This window comes from Nerophis ophidion, linkage group LG12 (assembly GCF_033978795.1).
Source record: "Nerophis ophidion isolate RoL-2023_Sa linkage group LG12, RoL_Noph_v1.0, whole genome shotgun sequence".
In the NCBI taxonomy this organism is placed as follows: Eukaryota; Metazoa; Chordata; class Actinopteri; order Syngnathiformes; family Syngnathidae; genus Nerophis; species Nerophis ophidion.
Window position 1 is genome coordinate 62,028,632 of NC_084622.1, and position 20,615 is coordinate 62,049,246.

Consider the following 20,615-nt stretch of genomic DNA (forward strand, 5'->3'; position numbering starts at 1 on the left):
GCATGCGTAGATTCTACTCTGAAGCTCTGTCATTAACCAAAACAAACATTAATAGATCGATTTTTTTTAAAAAAGTAGCGAGTAGCGAGCTGAATGTAGATAAATGGAACGGAGTAAAAGTAGCATTTCTTCTCTATAAATATACTCAAGTAAAAGTATGTTGCATAAAAACTACTCGTAGAAGTACAATTTATCGCAAAAGTTACTCAAGTGTAACGGAGTAACTACCCACCTCTGCTGACTACCAATTAACTCGCACTTCCGTGCAGCGTGACAGAGAGGCCACGTGTACGACGGGACCCGAGCGGCCGTAACACTTTTATCACCCGCCCGTGAGACAGAAGACTCCTCTAAGATTACAGTAAGCTTCACCCGTGGTGTAGTCGTTGAAATTTATGTCCAGGCACACATTGAAGAAGTCTTACTCACCCCATACACGTGCTTCGCTCCTGCTTTGGCTGCAAACATGGATAAGATCCCAGTGCCGCTTCCCACATCAAGAACTATTTTGTCCTTGAACATGTGCTTGTTGTGGTACATGGAGTTGCGGTAGGTCAGGGTCCTCACTTCGTCCTTTAGCATCTCCTGGTTTAAGAGCGGGTTCAGGGAAAAAAAAAAATAATGCATGACTTTAAACAACAACCACAAAAATCAGGGATGTCAAACATACAGGTTTCATCCGTCCCGCATGATGAGTTTGCCAAGTATAAAACGGAGCTGTTTTTTTTTTTTTTTTAAACGAAATAAACTGCAGTTCCAAATGTGTCCACTGGATGTCACAATAGCAATTCTGTTAGGCAAGCAAGCAGTTTATACCGGGGGCCAAGCAAGAGGTTCACAGTAAAAAAGTTAAAGGTGAAATTATTCTCTGCATTTGAACAGTCACCCTTGTTCACCCCCTGGGAGGTGAGGGGAGCAGTGAGCAGCAGCAGTGGCCACGCCCGGGGATAATTTTTGGTGATTGAACCCCCCCCAATTGCAACCCTTGATGCTGAGTGTCAAGCAGGGTCCCATTTTTATAGTCTTTAGTATGACTCAGTTTGAACTCCCAACCTTACCGATCTCAGGGCGGACACCACAAGGCTACTGAACCGGGGGACTGTGGCTCCTCCTCCTCCTCGACCGACATGGAACTTAAAACCTGCCGTTTTATGTCGTGTGCTTCGAACACATGGTCATTTGGAACCCTCGTTGCCCCAAAATATCTGTCAAACAGAACGGTGAACTTGACCCTTCTGAATAGGTTTTACCTCCGTTTTTCTTACGGTTTGTTGAGTTAGCTCTGGATTGATACTTGGACATGACGAAGGAGGTATTTGATGACTAGAAGAGTTTACAGGTTGTGGTTTTTGGTTCAATCCCAGAAAGACTGTGACTTAAAGTTTAATCCTGGCTATGTAGATACACTGAGACCAAGTCTGAGCTCATGTTTTTGAAGTTGAACCAATTTCCTCGGAATTTTCAACAAATTTCGAATGTTTTCTCCCGATGTACGTCTTCAGAATGTGCTTGTTCTATTTTTGGCCAAAGTAAAACAAAGAAAACAATGTGAAGTTGTCTTTATTTTTAAGTTATCACACCATGATTTTACCATTGGAAATAGATTTCCCTCCTTTTGAAGTTGAACCAATTTCCTCAGTATTTTCAACAAATTTAAAATGTTTTCTCCCGATGTACGTCTTTAGAATGTGCTTGTCCTATTTTTGGCCAAAGTAAAACAAAGAAAACAATGTGAAATTGTCTTTATTTTTAAGTTATCACACCATGATTTTACCATTGGAAATAGATTTTGCTCCTTTTGAAATTGAACCAATTTCCTCAGAATTTTCATCAATTTAAAATGTTTTCTCCCGATGTACGTCTTCAGAATGTGCTTGTTCTATTTTGGGCCAAAGTAAAACAAAGAAAACAACCTGAAGTCGTCTTTATTTTTAAGTTATCCTGTCATGATTTTACCATTGGAAATAGATTTTGCTCCTTTTGAAGTTGAACCAATTTCCTCAGAATTTTCAACACATTTAAAATGTTTTCTCCCGATGTACGTCTTCAGAATGTGCATATTTTATTTTTGGCCAAAGTAAAACAAAGAAAACAATGTGAAGTTGTCTTTATTTTTAAGTTATCATGCCATGATTTTACCATTGGAAATAGATTTTTCTCCTTTTTGAAGTTGAACCAATTTCCTCAGAATTTTCAACAGATTTAAAATGTTTTCTCCCGATGTACGTCTTCAGAATGTGCTTGTTCTATTTTGGGACGAAGTAAAACAAAGAAAACAACCTGAAGTTGTCTTTATTTTTAAGTTATCATGCCATGATTTTACCATTGGAAATAGATTTTGCTCCTTTTGAAGTTGAACCAATTTCCTCAGAATTTTCAACACATTTAAAATGTTTTCTCCCGATGTACGTCTTCAGAATGTGCATATTTTATTTTTGGCCAAAGTAAAACTAAGAAAACAATGTGAAGTTGTCTTTATTTTTAAGTTATCATGCCATGATTTTACCATTGGAAATAGATTTTTCTCCTTTTTGAAGTTGAACCAATTTCCTCAGAATTTTCAACAGATTTAAAATGTTTTCTCCCGATGTACGTCTTCAGAATGTATTGTTCTATTTTTGGCCAAAGTAAAACAAAGAAAACAATGTGAAATTGTCTTTATTTTTAAGTTATCATGCCATGATTTTACCATTGGAAATAGATTTTTCTCCTTTTTGAAGTTGAACCAATTTCCTCAGAATTTTCAAGAGATTTAAAATGTTTTCTCCCGATGTACGGCTTCAGAATGTGCTTGTTCTATTTTGGGCCAAAGTAAAACAAAGAAAACAACCTGAAGTTGTCTTTATTTTTAAGTTATCATGCCATGATTTTACCAATGGAAATAGATTTTCTTCCTTTTGAAGTTGGACCAATTTTCCCAGAATTCTCATCAAATTTCAAATGTTTTCTCCCAATATACGTCTTCAGAAAGTGCTTGTTCTATTTTTGGCCAAAGTAAAACAAAGAAAACAACCTGAAGTTGTCTATTTTTAAGTTATCATGCCATGATTATACCATTGGAAATAGATTTTTCTCCTTTTAGAAGTTGAACCAATTTCCTCAGAATTTTTAACACATTTAAAATGTTTTCTCCCGATGTGCGTCTTCAGAATGTGCATATTTTATTTTTGGCCAAAGTAAAACTAAGAAAACAATGTAAAGTTGTCTTTATTTTTAAGTTATCATGCCATGATTTTACCATTGGAAATAGATTTTTCTCCTTTTTGAAGTTGAACCAATTTCCTCAGAATTTTCAACACATTTAAAATGTTTTCTCCCGATGTCCGTCTTCAGAATGTGCATATTTTATTTTTGGCCAAAGTAAAACTAAGAAAACAATGTGAAGTTGTCTTTATTTTTAAGTTATCATGCCATGATTTTACCAATGGAAATAGATTTTCTTCCTTTTGAAGTTGAACCAATTTTCCCAGAATTCTCATCAAATTTCAAATGCTTTCTCCCAATGTACGTCTTCAGAATGTGCTTGTTCTATTTTTGGCCGAAGTAAAACAAAGAAAACAATGTGAAATTGTCTTTATTTTTAAGTTATCATGCCAGGATTTTACCATTGGAAATAGATTTTTCTCCTTTTGAAGTTGAACCAATTTCCTCAGAATTTTCAACAGATTTAAAATGTTTTCTCCCGATATACGTCTTCAGAATGTGCTTGTTCTATTTTGGGCCAGAGTAAAACAAAGAAAACAACCTGAAGTTGTCTTTATTTTTAAGTTATCATGCCATGATTATACCATTGGAAATAGATTTTTCTCCTTTTTGAAGTTGAACCAATTTCCTCAGAATTTTCAACACATTTAAAATGTTTTCTCCCGATGTACGTCTTCAGAATGCGCTTGGTCTATTTTGGGTTTAAGTAAAACAAAGAAAACAACCTGAAGTTGTCTTTATTTTTGAGTTATCATGCCATAATTTTACCAATGGAAATAGATTTTCTTCCTTTTGAAGTTGAACCAATTTTCCCAGAATTCTCATCAAATTTCAAATGTTTTCTCCCGATGTACGTCTTCAGAATGTGCTTTTTCTATTTTTGGCCAAAGTAAAACAAAGAAAACATTGTGAAGTTGTCTTTATTTTTAAGTTATCATGCCATGATTTTACCATTGGAAATAGATTTTGCTCCTTTTTGAAGTTGAACCAATTCCCTCAGAATTTTCAACAGATTTAAAATGTTTTCTCCCGATGTACGTCTTCAGAATGTGCTTGTTCTATTTTTGGCCAAAGTAAAACAAAGAAAACGATGTGAAATTGTCTTTATTTTTAAGTTATCATGCCATGATTTTATCATTGGAAATAGATTTTGCTCCTTTTGAAGTTGAACCAATTTCCTCAATTTTCAACAGATTTAAAATGTTTTCTCCCGATGTACGTCTTCAGAATGTGCTTGTTCTATTTTTGGCCAAAGTAAAACAAAGAAAACAGTGAAGTTGTGTTTATTTTTAAGTTATCATGCCATGATTTTACCAATGGAAATAGATTTTCTTCCTTTTGAAGTTGAACCAATTTTCCCAGAATTCTCATCAAATTTCAAATGTTTTCTCCCAATGTACGTCTTCAGAATGTGCTTGTTCTATTTTTGGCCAAAGTAAAACAAAGAAAACAACCTGAAGTTGTCTTTATTTTTAAGTTATCACGCCATGATTTTACCATTGGTAATAGATTTTCCTCCTTTTTGAAGTTGAACCAATTTCCTCAGAATTTTCAACAGATTTAAAATGTTTTCTCCCGATGTACGTCTTCAGAATGTGCGTTTTCTATTTTTGGCCAAAGTAAAACAAAGAAAACAACCTGAAGTTGTCTTTATTTTTAAGTTATCATGCCAGGATTTTACCATTGGTAATAGATTTTGCTCCTTTTGAAGTTGAACCAATTTCCTCAGAATTTTCAACAAATTTAAAATGTTTTCTCCCGATGTACGTCTTCAGAATGTGCTTTTTCTATTTTTGGCCAAAGTAAAACAAAGAAAACATTGTGAAGTTGTCTTTATTTTTAAGTTATCATGCCAGGATTTTACCATTGGAAATAGATTTTGCTCCTTTTTGAAGTTGAACCAATTTCCTCAGAATTTTCAACAAAATTAAAATGTTTTCTTCCGATGTACGTCTTCAGAATGTGCTTGTTCTATTTTGGGCCAAAGTAAAACAAAGAAAACATTGTGAAGTTGTCTTTATTTTTAAGTTATCATGCCATGATTTTACCGTTGGGAATAGATTTTCCTCCAGGCGTCCCCCGAGCTAAAATGACTTTGACACCCCTGAGATAAATAAATCCTATTCACTGCTGCTTGCTCTTTATTTCATATTGTGAGGTCCAGAAATGAAATGTACCTGAATCATTACAAATCAGCAGCTTTTTTTTCTTTTTAGTACAGTCTTTAATATGTCATAAACTTCTTTTGTTAAGTCAAGGATCCCTGCAGGAAAAAGACAGTTCTCGTGAAATAAAAGTAAGAATTTTCACATGCTTGATAATATCGTACAATGATGATTTTTCCTGTTATGGCAATAATCCCAACTAGGGTTGTGTGGTCCTCCTGTGTTTTTATATTTGTATTTCAATACATTGTTTTAATTGGTTTTACCCTTTTAATTATATTTATTTTTAGATAGGTTTAATATGTATTGATTTTGTTTTTATTCAGTCATTGGTGGAGCTAAGAGTAGTATTGGAATCTTTTTAATATTTTTGTGCAGCACTTTGGAAACATTTTTGTTGTTTAAATCCATCCATCCATCCATTTTCTACCGCTTATTCCCTTTCGGGGTTTAAATATGCTCTATAAATAAAGTGGACTGGATTGATTAAATTGGTTGTGCGGTATACCGGTATTAATACAGTACCGCGATATTAATGACTCATATTCGGTACTATACCATCTCTGAAAAGTACCTTATTTTTTTTGGCATCACAATATCTTCTTTTGTTTTAAAAAAAATGTATATTATGTTTATAAACTCAGGAAATATGTCCCTAGACATATAAGGACTTTGAATATGAACAATGTATGATCCTGTAACTACTTGGTATCAGATTGATACATACATTTTTGGTATCATTCAAAACTAATGTAAAGTATCAAACAGAAGAATAAGTGATTATTACATTTGAACAGAAGTGTAGATAGAACATGTTATGAGAGAATTTAAGCAGATATTAACAGTAAAGGAAGAAGTAGATCATAGGTGTCAAACTCTGGCCCGCGGGCCAAATGTGGCCCGCTATGTAATTTCATTTGGCCCTTGAGGCAATATCAAATTAACATTAGAGCTGCTGTAACACCGCATTCACCGATTTCCCGGGAGATTCTTGAATTTCAGTGCCCCTCCCGAAAATCTCCCGCTGCAACCATTCTCCCGAATTCCACCCGGACAACAATATTGGGGGTGTGCCTTTAAAGGCACTGCCTTTAGCGTCCCCTACAACCTGTCGTCAAGTCTGTTTTCCCTCCTCGCAAACAGCGTGCCGGCCCAGTCACGTAATATATGTGGCTTCTACACACATGTAAGTAAATGCAAGGCATACTTGATCAACAGCCATACAGGTCACACTGAGGGTGGCCGTATAAACAACTTTAACACTGTTACAAATATGCGCCACACTGTGAACCCACACCAAACAAGAATGGCCAACACGTTTCGGGAGAACATCCGCACTGTAACACAACAGAACAAATACCCAGAACCCCTTGCAGCACTAACTCTTCCGGACCCCCACCTGAGCCCTGACAGTAACTGAGCAGTAAAAAGGCCTGAATGGTTGATTTATTCATTGTTTTATTTTCAAATGTATTAGCCTCTGGAAAAAGGTGATGTTAATATTTACCTCAGAAGGCTGCAAATACAAAAGAGGCATTCAATTTTTATTTAAATTTGTTTTGATATGCCATTGATATTTTTTAATTATTATTTTAAACTCAATTTTGCATGTCACTATAAAGTTATATAAGCCTTGCTTGTTCAATAGTCAATGAAAAACTTTTTTTGGTCCCTATTAAAAGATTCATTTGTTCAACCTCGGCCCACGGCTTTGTTCAGTTTTAAATTTTGGCCCACTCTGTATTTGAGTTTGACACCCCCGAAGTAGATTAATAATTCATTTTCTACCACTTGTCCTTAATAATGTTGACAAAATAATAGAATGATAAATGACAAAATATGTGACTGCGTAAGTCAGCAGCTAAATTAGAAACCTTTGTTTGTTTTCTTACTAATAAAAGACAAGTTGTCTTGTATGTTCAATATTTTATTTAAGGACAAACTTGCATTAAGAAAGGTATGTTTTAATATACCGTAAGATTTTTTTGTTAAAATAAAGCCAATAATTCAAATTTTTTTTGGTCCCTTTTATTTAGAAAAGTATCAAAATCATTTTGGTACCGTTATCAAAAAAACAGTTACACAATGCAAAAAAAAAAAAAAGAGTTAAAGCTGCTGCATGTCACGTTTACAGGGTCCTCACACCCGAAAGAGCCGCAACCATTGTGACCCCCCCTTCAGCTGTTTTAATCCTTTTAGATTGCAACGATCTCTCCTGGGTGGGCACGCGGCGTGGGCATGTGCATCTGTGCGAGGCAGCCGTGATTGAAACCCGTAAAACCCAATTACTGTTTTTTGAGCCGCAATGTTTGCAAAATATTACTTCCAATTATGACAAATTTAGACATTTATTAGTAAATATGCTGATGACTTTAAAGCAGGGGTGCCCACACTTTTTCTGCAGGCGAGCTACTTTTCAATTGACCAACTCGAGGGGATCTACCTCATTTATATATATCATTTATATTTATTTATTTATGAAAGAGACATTTTTGTAAACAAGTTAAATGTGTTTAATGATAATACAAGCATGTGTAACACATATAGATGTCTTTCTTTCACAAAGACAAGAATATAAGTTGCTGTATTACCTGATTCTGATGACTTGCATTGATTGGAATCAGACAGTAATGATGATAACGCCCACATTTTCAAATGGAGGAGAAAAAAAAGTTGTCCTTTCTGTACAATACCACATGAAAGTGGTTGGTTTTTGGCATCTAATTCATCCAGCTTCCATACACTTTACAAGAAAAACATTGGCGGCAAATTCCGTAGCTTGCTTGATTGACATTCACGGCACCCGAGGGTCTTGTGAGATGACGCTGGCTGCTGCCAGTTCATTATTATGAAAAAATGACAGAGAGGAAGGCGAGAAACACTTTTTATTTCAACAGACTTTCGCGCCGTCCCTTCCGTCAAAACTCTAAAGGCCGACTGCACATTTCCTATCTTCACAATAAAAGCCCTGCTTCATGCTGCCTGCGCTAACAAAATAAGAGTCTCAGAAAGCTGGCGTGCACAAGTGATGTGCACGCCAGCTTTCTGAGGGATCGCTTGTGCACGCCAGTTTTCCGAGACTCTGTATTTAGTTAGCGCAGGCAGCATGAAGCAGGGCTTTTATTGTGAAGATAGGAAATGTGCAGTCGGCCTTTAGAGTTTTGACGGAAGGTAATGCGCGAGAATCTGTTGAAATAAAAAGTGTTTCTCGCCTTCCTCTCGGTCATATTTTCATAATAATGATCTTGCAGCAGCCAGCGTCATCTCACAAGACCCTCCGGTACCGTGAATGTCATTTAAGTGACGTCTTGGTGAAGATTGATGATCACTAATTTTTAGGTCTATTTTTTTTAAAAGCCTGGCTGGAGATCGACTGACACACCCCCCGCGGTCGACTGGTAGCTCGCGATCGACGTAATGGGCACCCCTGCTTTAAAGTGATAGTCGAGGCACTCAGTGATCTCCTGGAAGCCCTCAGCACCTTCGACAAGGGAGACAAAAAGCTTGGCCTTAAAGTGGAACTGCAGGGTTTTTATATATATATATATATATATATATATATATATATATATATATATATATATATTTTTTTTTTTAATTAATCTTCATGTCTTACTTATATTGTGTTCTTTATCTCTACACATGGTTCTTGCTATTTTACAAGCTTTATTATTTCAATTTTCCATCGTTCCTCAGATGAGCCATCTGCCTCAGGAGTTATTGGCCCTGCTGGTGGGGGCGCCTTTGTGTCAGCGTCCAAGTGGCCATGGTCTGATGACCTCCTGGTGCAGATGGCTCCTGTGATAGTGTTTACTCACACGTCCCCTCTGTACTCAGCCATGCAGTCATTGGTCCATATACCGTATGTCCTTGAATAGTTGCAGGCATGTAATATGCGCCTGCCTTGAATTACTGCCGGGTAAAACTCGCTCCCCAAATTTATTAGCGCATGCTTACTTTTACCGCCGGGTCAAATTCGAGATGTCACAAGTGACGCTTCATTTTCAAAACGGCGGAGGAGTTTTTTTTTATTTTACTGTGTGTAAACCAGAGGTTTTGTTCCACAGCCATACAGATCACACTAATGTTGTGATATAAAACAATGTTAAAACTCTTACTAATATGCGCCACACTCTGTGAACCCTAACCAAACAAGAATAACAAACACATTTCTGGAGAACATTGGCTCTGTAACACATTATAAACGCAACATAAGAATTACCCAGAATTCCAATGCATCCATGACTCGCTAATCCCCCCCCCCCCCCCCCCCCCCCCCCCTTTGTGCGTCGGTTGAGGGGCGCGTTTATAATAGCCAAGAGTCATGGATGCTTTGGAATTCTGGGTAATTCTTATGTTGCGTTTATAATGTGTTACAGAGCCAATGTTCTCCAGAAATGTGTTTGGTTAGGGTTCACTGAGTGTGGCGCATATTAGTAAGAGTTTTAAAGTTGTTTATATCACAACCATCAGTGTTCGGTATGGCTGTTGACCAAGTATGCATTGCAATCTCGTATGAGAAGCAGTGAAATGTGAAGTGAAGTGAATTATATTTATATAGCGCTTTTCTCTAGTGACTCAAAGCGCTTTACATAGTCAAACCCAATCTCTAAATTACATTTAAACCAGTGTGGGTGGCACTGGGAGCAGGTGGGTAAAGTGTCTTGCCCAAGGACACAACGGCAGTGACTAGGATGGCGGAAGCGGGAATCGAACCTGCAACCCTCAAGTTGCTAGCACGGCCACTCTACCAACCGAGCTATGCGTCCTATTGGCACACAGATAGCATGGTGCAAAGGTGGGCACGATGACATGTTGTAGAGCGGTGGTCTCCAACCACCGGGCTGCGGCTGCAGAAGATTTTTTTTTTTTTTTTAATCACACTCAATTTTTTACTGAATGTCATTGGTAAGCGCAGGGGTGAGAAGAGGTTTTAAAATTATTAACGCCTGCTTGCTTTTACCACATGCCTGGAATAAGCGCAGGGGTGAAAAGAAGTTTTAAATTAATTAGCGACCCGGCGGCTATTCAAGGAAATACGATAGTTGCATATGTGTGTGTATTTATGTTTGGTATCCATGTGTGATAATGGGGGATACTGGGTCACCTGGTTATTGTTTTTAACTTTGTAAAGAAATCTGCGTTGCATTTATTTTATGTATGGAAAGCACTTTAGAAATAACATTTGATTTGATGAAAACACAAAAATATTACATTTTATTATAAATTGTGCCTGTTACTACATTGAATATATACTTACAAACCCCGTTTCCATATGAGTTTGGAAATTGTGTTAGATGTAAATGTAAACGGAATACAATGATTTGCAAATCCTTTTCAACCCATATTCAATTGAATGTGCTCGAAAGACAACATATTTGATGTTAAAACTGATAAACTTTTTTTTTTTTTTTTGCAAATAACCATCTGCGGTCCATAAAATCATCAAAAGGTTGAGAGAATCTGGAGAAATCACTGCACGTAAGCGATGATATTACGGACCGTTGACCCCTCAGGCGGTACTGCATCAAAAACCGACAGTGTGTAAAGGATATCACCACATGGGCTCAGGAACACTTCATAAAACCACTGTCAGTAACCAGAGTTGGTTACTACATCTGTAAGTGGAAGTTAAAACTCTACTATGCAAAGTGAAAGCCATTTATCAACAACATCCAGGAACGCCGCTGGCTTCGCTGGGCCCGAGCTCATCTAAGATGGACTGATGCAAAGTGGAAAAGTGTTCTGTGGTCTGATGAGTCCACATTTCAAATTATATTTGGAAACTGTGGATGTAGTGTCCTCCGGAACAAAGAGGAAAATAACCATCCGGATTATTCAAAGTTCAAAGCCAGCATCTGTGCTGTTATGGGGGTGTATTAGTGCCCAAGGCATGGGTAACTTACACATCTGTGAAGGCACCATTAATGCTGAATGGTCCATACAGGCTTTGGAGCAACATATGTTGTCATCCAAGCAACGTTATCATGGACGCCCCTGCTTATATCAGCAAGACAAGTGTTACAACAGCGTGGCTTCGTAAAAAAAGAGTGCTTGTACTTTCCTGGCCCGCCTGCAGTCCAGACCTGTCTCCATCGAAAATGTGTGGCGCAATATGAAGCGTAAAATACGACAACAAGACTGTTGAACAACTTAAGCTGTACATCAAGCAAGAATGGTAAAGAATTCCACTTTCAAAGCTTCAACGATTAGTTTCCTCAGTTCCCAAACGTTTATTGAGTATTGTTAAAAGATGTGACGTAACACAGTGGTGAACATGCCCCTTCCAAACTATTTTGGCACGTGTTGTAGCCATGAAATTCTAAGTTAATTATTATTTGCAAAAAAAAAAATAGTTTGAGTTTGAACCTAGAATATGTTGTCTTTGTAGTGCATTCAATTGAAAAAGGGTTGAAAAGGATTTGCAAATCATTGTATTCCGTTTATATTTACATCTAACGCAATTTCCCAACTGGAAACAGGGTTTGTACGTGCACCTATACATATGCATACTGTGACAGGTTCATTAGAACACACTGTCCTAAAACCTCAGCGACAATTAATCCAGGCTCTCATAAAGTGAAGTGCACTGTACTGAATGAACACTAATTGGCTTAAAAGCCTGCTAACTGTCATTTTGTTGTCAAAGACCCGTTACGGCAGGGCGCTCACAACTTTTTCTGCAAGTGAGCTACTTTTCAATTGACCAAGTCGAGGAGATCTACCTCATTCTATTTATATTTATTTATTTATGAAAGAGACGTTTTTGTTAACAAGTTAATGTTGTTTAATGATAATACAAGCATGTTTAACACACATAGATTCCTTTCTTTCATGAAGACAAGAATATAAGTTGGTGTATTACCTGATTCTGATGACTTGCATTGATTGGAATTAGACAGTGGTGCTGATAACGTCCGCATTTTCAAATGGAGGAAAAAAAAAAGTCCTCCTTTCTGTCCAATACCACATGAAAGTGGTTGGATTTGGCATCTCATTTGTCCAACTTGCATACTCCTTTTTAAACACTTTGTTATGAGAGTAGCATATGTGTGTGGCCCTTTAATGTCTGGCAGCAGGTGAGTGACGTCAGTGAGTGTGTGGGCGGAGCGAGGAGAGGGAGCGGTCGCTGAGGGCGGGGGAGAAATACATTGGCATCAAACTCCGTAGCTTGCTAGCTTGTGCACGCTAGCTTTCTGAGACTCTTATTTTGTTAGCACAGGCAGGATGAAACAGGTCTTTTATGGTGAAGACAGGAACTGTGCAGTCGGTCTTTAGAGTTTTGACAGTAGGTACGGAGTCTCTAGAAATAAAATGTGTTTCTCTGCGTCCGCCCTGTTAGTGATTTTTTTCTTAAATATGAGCTCGCAGCAGCCAGCGTCATCTCACAAGATCCTCGGGTGCCGAGAATGTCAAACAACTGACGAAAGTGAAGTCTTGGTATGATTGATGATTGCACATTTTTATGTCTATTTTTTAATGCCTGGCTTGAGATCGACTGACACACCCTCCGAGATCGACCAGTCCGATCGCGATCGACGTAATGGGCACCCCTGCGTTACGGTGTTCGCGGCCACTTGCTGCGGTCCTGCCTGCGAGAGGTACAACGTCTGGTCGTACCTGCGGTTTTTACATGCTGTGGGCGCATTTCCTACATTGATTAGTGCATTTACAGGACAAAACATTAGAAGATAGCGTTGGCCTTAAAGCACGAAATGGCGCAGTGACCCATAGGCGCCGATCTACATTTCTGCCAGTGGGTGCTCGGTGTGTGTGTGAAATAGTGTTGTCCCGATACCAATATTTTGGTACCAGTACCAAAAGTATGTCAGCACATTTAGGTACTTTTTTTTTAAATAACTGGGGACCACAAAAAAAAATCGTTATTTGCTTTATTTTAAGTACTTCAAGGACAATTTCACTCAATGTTCCTCACGGACAGGACAAGAGAGAAAATAGTTAAAATCCTGAAAAAATGTTGTTTTTAAGACCTCGATCGATATGAAAAGCATCAAAAATGTTATTGAAGAAGGATAATTTCCAACAAGCAAAGAAAATGAAAATAGCTAACAATTACAAATGATGAACCTGTTCCTTTTAGTCCACAATGTTCTAAAATGATTGAACAATCAACCACACCTGCAGTCCTCTCCAAGGTTTCTCATAGTTATCCACATTGACATCCCACTGGGTTGTGAGTTTTTCCTTGCCCTTATGTGGGCTCCGAACTGAGGATGTTGTGGCTTGTGCAGCCCTTTGAGACACTTGTGATTTAGGGCTATATAAATAAACATTGATTGATTGATTGATTATTTTAACAAAAAAATCTTATGGTACATTAAACATATGTTTTCTTATTGCAAGTTTGTCCTTAAATAAAATAGTGAACATACTAGACAACTTGTCTTTTAGTAGTAAGTAAACAAAGAAAGGCTCTTAATGTAGTCTGCTGACATATGCAGTAACATATTGTGTCATTTATCATTCTATTATTTTGTCCAAATTATTACGTGAGGGATGTCTTGTATTGTTTTTTTTTCTGTCTTCTGATTTGCATGTGTTAGTTTGAAAAGTAACTCTCCTCTCGTTTCAGGTCACTTGCCCTTCCTTTTGTGTCATCGGTATGACGTCATCCCTGTTCCCTGATTGTTTCCACCTGTTCTCTATTACCCTCATGTGTCTTATAAGCCCACTCCTCCCTTTGTCCTGTGCCAGATTGTTTTGTTTATTCGTGCTCTTTAGCGTCCATGTCTTGCCTTACCTTGCCTCGTCTCGTGCTTAGGTTCCTTGAAGCATGATGTTTCCACCCCCATGCTTCACAGTAGGTATGGTGTTCTTGGGATGCAACTCAGTATTCTTCTTCCTCCAAACACGACGAGTTGAGTTTATACCAAAAAGTTCTATTTTGGTTTCATCCGACCACATGACATTCTCCCCAATCCTCTGCTGTATCATCCATGTATCTGTTTTGGTATAAACTCAACTCGTCGTGTTTGGAGGAAGAAGAATACTGAGTTGCATCCAAGAACACCATACCTACTGTGAAGCATGGGGGTGGAAACATCATGCTTTGGGGCTGTTTTTTCTGCTAAGGGGACAGGACGATTGAATCCGTGTTAAGGAAAGAATGAATGGGGCCATGTATCGTGAGATTTTGAGCCAAAACCTCCTTCCATCAGTGAGAGCTTTGAATGGTTGACCAAATACTTATTTTCCACCATAATTTACAAATTATTTAAAATTCCTGCAATGTGAATTCCTGGATTTTTTGCCCACATTCTGTCTCTCACAGTTGAAGTGTACCTATGATGAAAATTACAGACCTCTGTCATCATTTTAAGTGGGAGAACTTGCACAATCGCTGGCTGACCAATTACTTTTTTGCCCCACAGTACATCTCTAAAGTAATAATACTCTTACTTGAGTACAATTTCTGGCTACTCTACCCACCTCTGTTTATTTGTAAAAAGCACTTCACATTGAGTAAACAACCTCAAAGTGCTGTAGTGTATTAAAAAATAAAATAAAAATAAAAACTAGAACAGCCATATAGCTAGAAGTAGTATGCATTTACCTAAAACAAGGTTTTTCTGAGAATCTTGCCCTGTCTGTTTTGGAAACGACATGAATGTTTGTGCCATTGCTTAATAACTTTAATAAATACAATTTTGGTCAATTGACTTAGTTGTGATTTCCCTCTCTGCATGAAAGTTTAAAATTAGCATATATGAATGCAGTATGAAGAAGAATGTTTTAATGTAGACACATAGAATCATCATACTGCTGTGATTATATGTATCAAGTGTTCATTCAAGGCTAAAGCAAAATACCGAGATATATATATCGTGTATCGCGATATGGCCTAAAAATATGGCGATATTAAAAAAAAGCCATATCGCCCAGCCCTACTTCATTGAAGTGAATTATATTTTATATAGCGCTTTTCTCTAGTGACTCAAAGCGCTTTACATAGTGAAACCCAATATCTAAGTTACATTTAAACCAGTGTGGGTGGCACTGGGAGCAGGTGGGTAAAGTGTCTTGCCCAAGGACACAACGGCATTGACTAGGATGGCGAAAGCGGGAATCGAACCTGCAACCCTCAAGTTGCTGACACGGCCGCTCTACCAACCGAGCTATACTGCCCCTATTGCCTTTTCCTTTCCGTTCTGTTCATTTTTGGTTTAAGCGTTACATACCTTTTTTTTTACCTGCACCCTGCCTCCCGCTGTGCTCTGCATATTGGGATCGCGACAAACCATTCCGACTTCTACCAAGCAATGAACTACCTGCTGCCACCTACTGATATGGAGTTGTACATGGTTCCCTTGCCGAGCTCCATACAGCACAGACACTAGAACACGGCACATTATATCCAGATTATAATTATTGATTTGCAAATAATATTTTTTGATCCAATTAGGTGAAGTTGTATAATTTCCATATCTCGCAGCCCACCAGTGTGGTTGGAAAAACACGGGTCTATTTGACACGCATGAGTTGCTCCGCTGCCATTTTGCCGACCCTGCAGAAACCATTACGCTGAATAATCCTATATCCTATTGATTGGGTCTGTAAGTGTTGTTGTCGTACCTCGTGGATGCCAAAGTGGGCGTAGGAGTCGAAGTAGTAGTCCTTTGAGGTCATCTCCTCGGGGTTACATGGCTTGGCCATCTTGCCCCGTCCAGAGCAGTTGGGAAGGCCGGCGGCGTGTGGCGTGTGCGGCGGTAGAACAGGTCTTGGTGTCGGCTGCTGGATGGAAGGCACAGGCTTTGGCAAGGAGGCGGGCTGAGCCGACCGCGATGGAATGATGCGGACCGGCTGCGGCTGTGGCAGCTATAGAAACAGCATATGGTTAAAACCACGCATTTTCAAAACTGTATGTGAATAACACACACATCAACTTATTTCCTGGAATTGATAGCTTGCAGTCGCGGATAACTGACCCCAGCAATATGTCTGGAGGAGAAAAGGTGAGGCCTTTTAATCCCAGGAACACCACATCTTGTCACGCGTTCGGCGCACTTGTTGCGCGGAGTTGCCACTTCGTGGATGCACACACTACCAGTCAGCAGGATTGCAGGTAAGAATATGTTTTAATATAATAAAACAAAAGAACGGGCTTCACGGTGGCAGAGGGGTTAGTGCGTCTGCCTCACAATACAAAGTCCTGAGTTGTCAGGGTTCAATCCCAGACTCGGGATCTTTCTGTGTGAAGTTTGCATGTCCTCCCTGTGAGTGCGTGGGTTCCTTCCGGGTACTCCGGCTTCCTCCCACTTCCAAAGACATGCACCTGGGGATAGGTTGATTGGCAACACTAAATTGGCCCTAGTGTGTGAATGTTGTCTGTCTATCTGTGTTGGCCCTGCGATGAGGTGGCGACTTGTCCAGGGTGTACCCCGCCTTCCGCCCGATTGTAGCTGAGATAGGCGCCAGCGCCCCCCGCGACCCCAAAAGGGGAATAAGCGGTAGAAAATGGATGGATGGAAAACAAAAGAACACTGGTGCAAAAAAGGAGAAAAACAAAGCGCGTGCCAATGCACGGAAAGCTAATGCTAAAAACGTAGCAGGAAACAGAAAGCATTAAACGACGTGCCACACAGCGGAACTTAGCACAAAATAATCGAGGGCAGAAGGATACAAAACGTGACGTGTTGCGGGAAGCAAGTAATGGACCGAGGACGAACTGAGGAATCAGGTGGGCTTAAATACACAAATAATAATCAACAACAGGTTGCATGTTCTCCCCGTGAATGCGTGGGTTCCCTCCGGGTACTCCGGCTTCCTCCCACTTCCAAAGACATGCACCTGGGGATAGGTTGATTGGCAACATTAAATTGGCCCTAATGTGTGAATGTGAGTGTGAATGTTGTCTGTCTATCTGTGTTGGCCCTGCGATGAGGTGGCGACTTGTCCAGGGTGTACCCTGCCTTCCGCCCGATTGTAGCTGGGATAGGCGCCAGCGCCCCCCGTGACCCCGAAAGGGAATAAGCGGTAGAAAATGGATGGATGGATGGAGGTGTGACAGGAGCCCGTGAGGAGGAGCACAAAACGTTGCCATGGTGACTAAACAAACGGGGAAGTGCTCAAACACAAGGAATCGGCAGAGTCCAGAACTAAACATGAACAAAGACATCCATCCATCCATTTTCTACCGCTTATTCCCTTTTTGGGGTCGCGGGGGGCGCTGGCGCCTATCTCAGCTACAATCGGGCGGAAGGCGGGGTACACCCTGGACAAGTCGCCACCTCATCGCAGGGCCAACACAGATAGACAGACAACATTCACACTCACATTCACACACTAGGGCCAATTTAGTGTTGCCAATCAACCTATCCCCAGGTGCATGTCTTTGGAAGTGGGAGGAAGCCGGAGTACCCGGAGGGAACCCACGCAGTCACGGGGAGAACATGCAAACTCCACACAGGAAGATCCCGAGCCTGGATTTGAACCCAGGACTGCAGGAACTTCGTATTGTGAGGCAGACGCACTAACCCCTCTGCCACCGTGAAGCCGAACAAAGACATATAAGCGGCAAAACAATAAACGATCCGCATACCGGATCGTGACACATCTACCGTCAAGCATGGTGGTGGTAGTATTATGCTCTGGGCCTGTTTTGTTGCCAACGGGACTGCTTTTAGAAATATCGGCTACATAAAGGGAGTGGAAGAAATGGCGTAAATAGAGGCGCTGAGTTAAAAATGGGTAACAAACTGACAAAGCTTAAAGGCCTACTGAAAGCCACTACTAGCCACCACGCAGTCTGATAGTTTATATATCAATAATGAAATATATCAGCATTGCAACACATGCCAATACGGCCGGTATTGGCATCAAACTCTACAGTTAAGGATGCGCGCGCGCTGAGGTCCGAGAGCCAGTTCCAGCTGGTGGTGCCCAAGACCAGACTTAAGACCAGGGGAGACAGGGCCTTCTCTGTGGTCGGCCCTAAGCTCTGGAACACTCTGCCCCTCCATGTTCAAACTGCTTCCACAGTGGAGTGTTTTAAGTCTCGTCTTAAGACCCACTTTTATTCTTTGGCTTTTAACACTACGTGAGTTGTGTGGTCGGCTTCACGGTGGCAGAGGGGTTAGTGCGTCTGCCTCACAAATACGAAGTTCCTGCAGTCCTGGGTTCAAATCCAGGCTCGGGATCTTTCTGTGTGGAGTTTGCATGTTCTCCCCGTGACTGCGTGGGTTCCCTCCGGGTACTCCGGCTTCCTCCCACTTCCAAAGACATGCACCTGGGGATAGGTTGATTGGCAACACTAAATTGGCCCTAGTGTGTGAATGTTGTCTGTCTATCTGTGTTGGCCCTGCGATGAGGTGGCGACTTGTCCAGGGTGTACCCTGACTTCCGCCCGATTGTAGCTGAGATAGGCGCCAGCGCCCCCAGCGACCCTGAAAGGGAATAAGCGGTAGAAAATGGATGGATGGGATGGAGTTGTGTGGTCCTCTGTCCTCTGTTGTCCTCTGTGTTTTTTTATACACTTTGATTTCTATTTTACTGTTTTAATTGATTTTACCCTTTAAAATTGTTTTTAATCATATTTGTTTTTATTCGTTTTATATTTATTTATTTTTTGTTTTTATTCAGTCATATACTTTTTTTATTTTATTTTATTTATTTATTTATTTTTTTACAATTGTTTTTAACATGGCTGTGCAGCACTTTGGAAACGTTATTGTTGTTTAAATGTACTATATAAATAAAGTGGATTGGATTGGATTTGCAAAAAAATAATGTTTATCAGTTTGAACATCAAATATCAATCAATCAATCAATGTTTACTTATATAGCCCTAAATCACTAGTGTCTCAAAGGGCTGCACAAACCACTACGACATCCTCGGTAAGCCCACATAAGGGCAAGGAAAACTCACACCCAGTGGGACGTCGGTGACAATGATGACTATGAGAACCTTGGAGAGGAGGAAAGCAATGGATGTCGAGCGGGTCTAACATGATACTGTGAAAGTTCAATCCATAATGGATCCAACACAGTCGCGAGAGTCCAGTCCAAAGTGGATCCAACACAGCAGCGAGAGTCCCGTTCACAGCGGAGCCAGCAGGAAACCATCCCAAGCGGAGGCGGATCAGCAGCGCAGAGATGTCCCCAGCCGATACACAGGCGAGCAGTACATGGCCACCGGATCGGACCGGACCCTCTCCACAAGGGAGAGTGGGACATAGAAGAAAAAGAAAAGAAACGGCAGATCAACTGGTCTAAAAAGGAGGTCTATTTAAAGGCTAGAGTATACAAATGAGTTTTAAGGTGAGACTTAAATGCTTCTACTGAGGTGGCATCGCGAACTGTTACCGGGAGGGCATTCCAGAGTACTGGAGCCCGAACGGAAAACGCTCTATAGCCCGCAGACTTTTTGTGGGCTTTGGAAATCACTAATAAGCCGGAGTCCTTTGAACGCAGATTTCTTGCCGGGACATATGGTACAATACAATCGGCAAGATAGATGGAGCTAGACCGTGTAGTATTTTATACGTAAGTAGTAAAACCTTAAAGTCACATCTTAAGTGCACAGGAAGCCAGTGCAGGTGAGCCAGTACAGGCGTAATGTGATCAAACTTTCTTGTTCTTGTCAAAAGTCTAGCAGCCGCATTTTGTACCAACTGTAATCTTTTAATGCTAGACATGGGGAGACCCGAAAATAATACGTTACAGTAGTCGAGGTGAGACGTAACAAACGCATGGATAATGATCTCAGCGTCTTTAGTGGACAAAATGGAGCGAATTTTAGCGATGTTACGGAGATGAAAGAAGGCCGTTTTGGTAACGCTTTTAATGCGTACCTCAAAGGAGAGAGTTGGGTCAAAGATAACACCCAGATTCTTTACCGTGTCGCCTTGTTTAATTGTTTGGTTGTCAAATGTTAGAGTTGTATTATTAAATAGAGTTCGGTGTCTAGCAGGACCGATAATCAGCATTTCCGTTTTTTTGGCGTTGAGTTGCAAAAAGTTAGCGGACATCCATTGTTTAATTTCATTAAGACACGCCTCCAGCTGACTACAATCCGGCGTGTTGGTCAGCTTTAGGGGCATGTAGAGTTGGGTGTCATCAGCATAGCAGTGAAAGCTAATACCGTATTTGCGTATATGTTGTCTTTGTCGCATATTCAACTGAATATGGGTTGAAAAGGATTTGCAAATCATTGCATTCTGTTTATATTTACATTTAACACAATGTCCCAACTCATACGGAAACAGGGTTTGTAAAACAAGAAAGTAA

The 20,615-nt window shown here is 40.1% G+C and overlaps 1 protein-coding gene across 1 annotated transcript in view; it reads right to left on the reverse strand.

Moving 5' to 3' along the window:
* Positions 1–20,615, reverse strand: part of LOC133563672 (protein arginine N-methyltransferase 8-B-like) — a 108,446-nt gene that overhangs the window by 65,171 nt on the left and 22,660 nt on the right. Inside the window, exons 2-3 of the mRNA XM_061917942.1 lie at positions 15,963–16,205; positions 430–585 (exon numbers count right to left, since the gene is read on the reverse strand). Coding sequence (XP_061773926.1) covers positions 430–585; positions 15,963–16,205 — 399 coding nt within the window. The remainder of the gene's footprint in view (positions 1–429; positions 586–15,962; positions 16,206–20,615) is intronic.